The 9,764-nt window shown below is 36.4% G+C and overlaps 1 protein-coding gene across 1 annotated transcript; it reads right to left on the reverse strand.

The window, feature by feature from the left end:
- Positions 1–2,965: 2,965 nt before the first annotated feature.
- Positions 2,966–6,487, reverse strand: LOC107590675 (40S ribosomal protein S16). The gene is made up of 6 exons (XM_016279579.1): positions 6,426–6,487; positions 6,284–6,335; positions 5,309–5,410; positions 3,453–3,549; positions 3,243–3,290; positions 2,966–3,157 (listed from the first exon to the last, which is right to left on the reverse strand). Exons 2-6 carry the CDS (start codon positions 6,329–6,331, stop codon positions 3,012–3,014), a joined length of 441 nt encoding a protein of 146 aa, XP_016135065.1. The 5' UTR covers positions 6,332–6,335; positions 6,426–6,487; the 3' UTR covers positions 2,966–3,011.
- Positions 6,488–9,764: the final 3,277 nt, after the last annotated feature.

Below are 9,764 nucleotides of genomic sequence, written 5' to 3' on the forward strand. Positions count from 1 at the left end.
CGTGCTACTGTTCAGCTTTCACACTCCATACAAACACTTGAACAGCGCACATTTCTCTAGGTTAACATTAGATTGAGCGGCCATGTAAAGCTGCTAATAGGCTACTTACATATTTCAGATGATAAGCCATATTTGAGGTGGATGAATGATAGACAAGCGTTTGGCTGTCCTGCCCCATGTACTGTATTACCAAAGACTAGCCGTTAACGATCTGTCCGTCACAGACTGCGTGAAATCGCCTGTGGATTTTTTTTTTCTGCGACTAATCAAATTTTGGTCAACCAAGCTTCTTCTGGTCGACTAACGATTAGTCGACTATTAGGGGGCAGCCCTAATAAGTAATTATAATCAGTAATTATGTCCCCACTGGATGCAACAATTGCCTCGTTTATAATAGTTTTATTGGTTATGTCTCGTCGCAACGGGACACGGCATCACAGTATGGTAGGGGCGTAACATTTCCGTCACACGCTTGAGGTATTCGGCCAACCACAGCACACCTCGCTTTTCAGACCGATGAGCTTTGTAAAAATCGACGCGCTTCAGAAAGGCGGGGCATAGAGGAGAAACAATAATGTACAGTATGTGGAAAATAATGTGTTTTTTTAACCTTAAACCGCATAAACACATTTCATTACACCAAATACACAAAATAATGTTCTTTTTTAGCAACGTCATATGACCCCTTTAAGATAGCATCATAGGATCAAACTCATGCATTTTCTCACTCCATGTTTAGTATCCCATTAATATCTTCCTAACAACACATTTCATCTACATGACTCAATTTGTAATGGAATGCAAGCAGCATCCTCAGGCAAAGTAGCAGGATGCAAATGTTAGATGAGAGCTGGGAGATGGTGTCTTCACCATCTGCGTCCACTTGGTGATCCAACTGCCAGTAATGGATCAATACCAGCCATTTACCCTAAGTGAAGCAGATCAGACTGAGCAGTGCACAGCAAGCTAGCTCTTATTTCATTAGCTCTTGCTGTCTTACCTCACCCTGAATCTGTGTGGCTGCGAGAGCCACACAACAGATCAATTGCTGAATCACTCTGAGGATGAATTGTAAGGATTAAAACCAACAAAACAAGTAGGCATGCTTCTTTAATCTGGATGTATTTAGTGTTACGTTTCCTCCCTTGTGATCACACTAATGTTTTGCCTGTCTTTCAGGAAATTTCTGACATCAGTCATCATCAGTAGCCTACTGACTAGGTGACTTTGGTTGATCTGAACTATCTACATTTCACCAGTATTTGTGGGATAGAACAGCATCAAAAGCTTCAACATATGTGTCCCTGGACCATAAGTATAAGTAGCACAGGTATATTTGTAGCAATAGCCAAAAACACATTGTATGGGTCAAAATTATCGATTTTTCTTTTATGCCAAAAATCAAGTAAAGACCATGTTTTCTACAGTAAATATATCTAAATTTAATTTTGATTAATAATATGCATTGCTAAGAATTTAATTTCGACAACTTTAAAGGTGATTTTCCTCAGTATTTTGATCTTTTTTTGCACCCTCAGATTCCAGATTTTCAAATAGTTGTATCTCAGCCAAATATTGTCCAATCCTGACAAACCATACATCAATGGAAAGCTTATTTATTCAGATGCATAAATGAACCCTTATGACTGGTTTTGTGGTCCAGGGTCACATATAGGCCTATTCAGGTTTGTCTCCCTCTAGTGAATGTAAACTACACATTGCTTTAAATTGCATTAAAGGTAATTAAACAACTCTCACTGGATTACACACTGAACATTAAAACCTGGTATTACTGATGCAGCACAACATTTACCAAACTAAACAAAACTGAAATTTTGGTTTCGTTACAATATTACTTATATAATAATAATAGTCCGTATGGAGTATTTAAAATATACTGCACAAGCAATCATTTCTAACGTATATTTCTGAATTAAACATGTCCACCTTACTGTTTAACAACCGCTTCCAGTCAATAAATTCCAAATTGCTTATAACATTATACTACATTGTTCAAAAGGTACATTTCTGCCCTCTTGTGTTAGACACTAAAAAAACTATTTTAATGTAGTGTCCTTCACCAGTAGTTGGCACTGCTTTGGGAACGTGATGCAGCACAACATTTACCAAACTAAACAAAACTGAAATTTTGGTTTCGTTACAATATTACTTATATAATAATAATAGTCCGTATGGAGTATTTAAAATATACTGCACAAGCAATCATTTCTAACGTATATTTCTGAATTAAACATGTCCACCTTACTGTTTAACAACCGCTTCCAGTCAATAAATTCCAAATTGCTTATAACATTATACTACATTGTTCAAAAGGTACATTTCTGCCCTCTTGTGTTAAGACACTAAAAAAACTATTTTAATGTAGTGTCCTTCACCAGTAGTTGGCACTGCTTTGGGAACATCTATAAGAACATATTTAAAGTTACAGTCCATTAGGCGCTCAACCAAACAGTTGTTGAATTCAGAAACACCTTCTGTAATATTTACCATTCTCTTTCTATGGCAGTAATATTGTGCTAATATATGGTTCAGTATTAAGCATATGAATTAATCATGTGCTGAGCTGTTATGTTGCATTATATAGTTCACATCCCTGTCCTTTCACAGCATATAAGCAGGACATTTCTTCCATTGAGTTTTACGATCATAATTTCATTATAATTAATCCATGCAAACACAAATCAGCCAACCTGTAATATTGTAAACTAGCATACAATTACAGAGACAGTCTAAGACTTGACCAGTAATTTTATTTCCTGCAGGTTTTCCCTCTCATTTCAAACAAGTGTACGTTATATAACTAGATTGAGTGAAGCTGGTATGTCCACAACAAACATAATGGTTTATATATTATACAACACCTTGTGGACCCGTTTGAAATCCTGTTGAAATTAAAACCAATAAGGCGCTGAACAGAGAACACATCACATCTCGAGACCACAGAATGTTTTCCCCCTCAGTTTTATTATATGAAAATGTACAGAGAGATTTTAACGGTAGGACTTCTGGTAGCGGGCGCGAGCTCCAGGTCCACCAAACTTCTTGGACTCGCAGCGGCGGGGATCAGCGACCAGCAGGGTCCTATCGTACTGAATCAAGATATCCTTGATCTCTTTCTTGGAGGCCTCATCCACGTCTGGGAAAAGCAAAAAAATAGGAAAATTATTGCAGCTGCTTACACGTCTGTCTTTAACATCATAACCACAATGATCCACGCTTACATTTCTGATAATAGGCAACCAGGGCTTTAGAGATGGCCTGACGGATGGCTGCAAGAAGAATAAAACGGGTTAATGTCAGAACAGAAGTATTTATACACTGTGGTCTTGAGGAAGAATCGAACCATGTATTGTTTACTAATTATTACATACAATGACTTTTATGATAGCAAACAATCTAAAGCAAATGGCTTATACATCTACGTTACTAACCGTAAATCTGTGCGACGTGTCCACCACCCTTCACGCGAACTCTGATGTCAACACCAGCAAAGCGCTCCTTGCCCAACAGCAGAAGAGGCTCCAGCAGCTAAAGGAGACAAAAAACATATTCTTTTAGTAGACTTATGAACAAAATCTCACATGCAGCTGAAGGACTCCATCCTGATGAATGGAGTAAGTCAGGTACATACAATCACTACATAAAGTCAGGTCACTGTTGTGTGGCCTACATCCGAGTGGAACAACTTCACGAACAAAAGAAGAAGAAAAAAAAAAAAAAACTGTAGGGCGGGACTTTTGTCCATCAGGAACTGATTGGATCTGGTGCATGTCACCCACTGAAGAGATGTTTTTAATAAAAATCATCAAAAATTAGAACGGTCTATTTTGCTTTCAATGTGACTTTTAAAAGAGCAGTTCACAAAACATTTCCTCATACTCATGCCTGTAATGTGACTTTCTTCTGCAGAGTACAAAAGTATAATTTTATTAAATGTCATTCTCTAAATTGTTCCAAAAAGGACACAAAACCAACATAAAATATGAAAGAGGTCCATGCAACCTATGCACTATATTCAAAGTCTTTTGACGTCTGACAAACAGGACAAATTATATTCAAGTTACATTTTAAGAAAGATATTCACTGATAAATTTGCCCTCCAGTGGGTTGTTAAACTTTGCCACCAGGTTAAATCATACAGTTTGAGAATTAGACTGGTTTGATTCCTAAATTAAACTAGACCACTTTTGCTAACTGAATCAATACATTAAAAAGTGGCAAATTACCTACCATTCCTGTAATGAACACAGCAAGTGCTCTGGAGGATGTTAAAGGGGTCATATGATGTTGCTAAAAAGAACATTATGTTGTGTATTTGGTGTAATGAAATGTGTTTATGCGGTTTAAGGTAAAAAAAAACACATTATTTTCCACATACTGTACATTATTGTTTCTCCTCTTTGCCCCGCCTTTCTGAAACACGTAGATTTTTACAAAGCTCACCGATCTGAAAAAGCGAGGTGTGCTCTGATTGGCCAGCTATCCAGTGCGTTGTGATTGGCCGAATTCCTCAAGCGTGTGATGGAAATGTTACGCCCCTTAACATAATGTGATGTCTGCGGCAACCACATGTGACGACCTCGGGCTGGACTCCGCTTCATCCACGGTGAAAGCCGATCCGGTGATCCACAGCGCGAAGTTGATGTATTTCCTCAGCGACCAGCACGGATCAGTTCCAGGCATGACGAAACGATATCGTCCTCTTTTGGAAGGCCAAACAAAGTAGTTTCGCTTTCACAACGAAGCACACAGCGCCTTCACAACATGGCGGCGGCAGCAACAATACTACAGTGAGAATAAAAGTTACGCCTTCTTTCTTTACGTGAACATTTGGGCGGCGTTATGCAAATCTTCCCACATAGTGACGTAGACATGTGGGGGCGTGTTCGAACGAGCCGTTTTAGGTAGGCGTGGCTGACTCTGAACTTTTATAAAGAATATCTCTTGGATTTGAGACTTTAGTCTTTGCAGCTTTACAGATCTTCTTTATGCACCAAGAGCTTATAACACTCCAAAGAGAAAGGAAAGATTGAAATCGCATCATATGACACCTTTAAGCTTTTCATAAGCTTAAACTGTTGTGTTTCTTAGAAAAAGCTACCATATTTGCGTCAAAATGAAAACTGACAGCACCAATCCTCATTCATTTTTATTATACTGAAAGCAGCAATATGAATATTCTTTAAAAACACAAATTTGCTTTCCACAGAAGAATAACAATCTCAGTTACTGTGTGAATACTCAACTAGAGATCTGAACGAATATGTATTTTCTGTAATAAATGTACCTTGTACTGCAGAGTGGCAGGCTCAATCATCTCAAGAGGTCTTCCATTGACTTTAATAAGTCCATTTCCCCTCTTGCAGTGGGCAACAGCAGTGGCTGTTTTCTGTTGATAGTGAAGAAACGCAGATCAGCCAACGCATCTCCATAAATCAGAAACAATATTTGGATGTGGCTTTTAATGATGAGACCTTTTTTGTAATCAGGGTCTCAAAAAGTATATAACAATTTGGATATAGATTTATCGGCCAACATATCGGTTATCGGCTTTCAAAATAAAGAATAATCGGTTATCGGCCAAAATTTTCATATCGGTGCATCCCTAATATTTGTGCTGTCACACAATTTAAGCTAACTTACATAGGATACACTATTAAGAGGTTTCTTTACAAGATACTGACCAAATGAACTTGCTCCCTAACTATACTGTATAGTGATAGTCTTCAATCTTGGTACTGGAAAACATTATCCAAGAGAGTTGAATCAGATGTGACAAATAATGGAGACCCAAAGTGTGCAGTACTGAGGTACTTATGACCAGGATTGGGAACCATTGCTATAACGTTACCAGACACAAGTACAGGCTAACAGTTAGCATCACAGACAAGAGGACTATCTCCAATATATTTATCAACTATTTCGCAACAGAAAGCACGGAGATCAGATGCAAAAGCTACCGTTTTATATGAATTAAAGCTGTACACATAAGCATTGTACTGTCCCACGTGTCAAAAACAGCCTTTACCAAACACAATATTCACCACTCAGTTAATCTGAACGAAACACTGGCTTATTGTACATGTTGCGTAGTTTAAAAGCACATGCAGTTGTTCATGACATCTAAATGTTACGTTTATAACATAAACTACATAAAACCTTAGCATCGCAGTAATTCTACAACTGCATAACGTTACCTCTGTTAGCATAGCCGGCTATCACTGCCGTGCGAGAGCACATGAGAGATATACAGCCTACTCACTTTACGTCCAAAAACCTGGACAGACTGTAGAGGACCTTTCGCTGGCATGGTTCTGGAATAAAAACCGAACAATAATCGTTTAATTTAAGCATAATTTATCTTTAAATGAGTATATTAGGGAGAAAGCACTTGAGGGACGAACCTTTCGGTGCGCGAGCGCTGTTCGGAGAGGCCGCACAAGGGTTTCCCGAGCGGAAAAGCAGGGGCGCTGTCGTAAACACATTCGCGAGAGAGTGTTTACGACAGTTGAAGCTGCTAAAGATTCGTTTTCAAATAAATTCTTAACACTTCACAATATTACAAACAACAAATACTCACGTAAGTGTATAAATCAACTAGGATTTAGAGATTTTATTCGCAACACAATTATTAATCCTTCCCGTTTTGAAGCAAACATAGCCTGTCTATTCACAGAAATGTCAATAGATGGGTTGAAATAGATGTCAAAAAGAGATCTAATCATTCGCATTACTATACTTATTATGTATTACATCACTGTTATAAAAAAAAAATGCTCTGAAATGTACTATACTCTGAAGTTTGACCTCTAGCAATTTGTCAGAAATTGGGCTCAAGTTTACCGAACAGCGAATGCTCTCTGAATTAAATAATTATTGAAATCAGTGTTTAAAAGAGAGAATCGTAAACACATCCGCGAGAGAGTGTTTACGACAGTTGAAGCTGCTAAAGATTCGTTTTCAAATAAATTCTTAACACTTCACAATATTACAAACAACAAATACTCACGTAAGTGTATAAATCAACTAGGATTTAGAGATTTTATTCGCAACACAATTATTAATCCTTCCCGTTTTGAAGCAAACATAGCCTGTCTATTCACAGAAATGTCAATAGATGGGTTGAAATAGATGTCAAAAAGAGATCTAATCATTCGCATTACTATACTTATTATGTATTACATCACTGTTATAAAAAAAAATGCTCTGAAATGTACTATACTCTGAAGTTTGACCTCTAGCAATTTGTCAGAAATTGGGCTCAAGTTTACCGAACAGCGAATGCTCTCTGAATTAAATAATTATTGAAATCAGTGTTTAAAAGAGAGAAGAAAAAAAACAGTTAAAAAAAAAGACCACTTTTGATATGATAAAGACTTATTTTTTTTATTCCACATGAAAAATAATAAACCTCATCACAAGATGGCGCTCTGTTACAAGAATCACTCGATTAGAGTAGAAGGAGGACTGTCAGACTTGGGTCATACATTTAATGATTTTTGATAACTTAAAGGGGGGTGCTATTATGCTTTTTCCCTTTTTCAACTTTAGTTAGTCTGTAATGTTGCTGTTTGAGCATAAAAAAGATCTGCAAAGTTACAAAGCTCAAAGTCCACTTCAAAAGGAGATATTTTATTCAACAGAAATCACTTTTCAAAAACTACAACGAACGACTCGTTTGGACTACAACGCATATTTTCTGGGATTTGTGATATCACAAATATCGACGAATGGGACGAGACCTGGTTGAGCTGCACTAGAGAAGACAACGAGTGTTATCACTATGTCGGAGACACGCTAGCTTTCCCAAGGCAGACGAAGTTAGAGTGCTTCATGCCAGACTGAGGAGAGGTGTTGTAATAATGTAAAATATGTGAAAAATAATGTGTTTTTCGAACAACCTAGTATGAGAGCCTGTTCTAGTACACCCCCAAATCAAAATCAAGACTTTGTAAAAGAGCATAATAGGAGCCCTTTAAGTTAAGAAACAATTTAAAAGCATTATAAAAGTACCCTTAACCCCTTTATTCTGTTTGATAGCCCAGGGGTTAATAGCTTCTCTAATTTAATTCACACAGTAGTGTTAAGATGCACTTCAGTAAGTTTCCCTTAAACAGTAGCAGCATTAATAGTATGGATACACCCTTGTGAAAAAGAAGTGCACTTAACTGTATTGAATGTGTACTTGTAGTGTTCTTTAAATACTTTTTAAGTAAATTTATAAAAGACTGAACTTGCAGATAATATATTAAATAAAAGGCCACAAAAGTAGTCTGTACTACTTAAAGAGAGGACACTTTTCATGATCTATTCCTAACACGTTAGTACACTTTAAAAAAAGTAACAACATTAAATTAAAAAGTATTACTTTAAAGTACATTTTAAATAATTGTTTTAGTAATTGTTTACCATGCTTTTGATGTGTTGAAAGACATAAAACACAAAATTACTTGATTTGCAGTTGTAACTGTAGCATGTTACTAATAACTAATAATTATTAATAACTAATAATTAAATATGATATATTGAGTTAATATATTTTAAATGTACTTAATTTCAACATCATTCTTACAAATGTGGATTGTGTTCATCATTAAATACATGATATACAAGTATCAATTAAAAATGACATTAAAGTATATTTGAGTTTACCATAAATAATTGTGGCAGCACATTTTAACCATATTAAATTGCAAGACAATAGAAGTAATTATTAAATTACATATGAAGATGTACTTAAGTCCTACTTAAGTGGGTCAGAAAAAGCACTCTTGGGTTCAGTTAGCTGCATTTAATATAAATGTAATTAACTTTTCAATTGCAAATAACCTGCAATTAAGTGTCAGTTCAAAATTGAGTGTATTCTTTGAAAGTGTATTATTTCTGCAATAAATGCTCTTTTTAAAATTATGCTAAAGTGCACTTTGTTACAAGTGAAGTTGCATTTTTTGAAAAGTGTTAACTTTGTGTAAACCAGATGGATACAGCTTCATTATGCCAACTGGATTTTGTTTAGGCAAATTTTATAAGAATTTTAAGAAAAGAAGAGGTTAATCTCAAATGTACACTGATTATCTTTTCACATACATAACTGGGGTATCTAGTAGAACCCCATACATATATGGTCATCCTCAACAAAACTTGCCTTTTAAGTTGATACTATGCCTTTATCAATGTACATGAGAGTTTTATTCATTTACTTATAAATTTGATCTTTATCTGTGAAGGCAAATGGCCATTGTTAGAGAAACTTGATTATCTTAGCTCATGCTTATAAACCACTTTCTCTAGTAACTCAATCTACTGTTGTTGTTTTTTTTTCAGATATGAAAGCTGTTCTCTCTCTGTGTGTGTGTGTGTGTGTGTGTGTGTGTGTGCACTACTGTCTTGACAGACAAAAGCAAAGTGGATCTAATTAACAGTCAGAGAGAACTGGAAGGCCCAGAAGCACAACAACAAGACAAGAAGACATCAGAGTCTTCAGACTGAGAAACGGATGTCTTTCAGGTACTCAACCGGCAGCTTCATTGATCAGTAACACACCAAACACCAGTTTCATCTGTAACAGTGAACTGACTCTGAGATGCTGACCAATTAGTCAGACTTTCAAAGGGATATGAAAGTTTGAAGAATTGAGCTGTTGTATGAACAGTTCTGATGGTCATCTATTTATCTATCTATCTCCTACACCGCATCTTCCTACGTTCGCACCTTCCTTTAGCTCTCCAACCGCTAATTACACA

The sequence above is a fragment of the Sinocyclocheilus grahami genome, unplaced genomic scaffold (genome assembly GCF_001515645.1).
Source record: "Sinocyclocheilus grahami isolate Dianchi unplaced genomic scaffold, SAMN03320097.WGS_v1.1 scaffold8.1, whole genome shotgun sequence".
NCBI classification, from domain to species: Eukaryota; Metazoa; Chordata; class Actinopteri; order Cypriniformes; family Cyprinidae; genus Sinocyclocheilus; species Sinocyclocheilus grahami.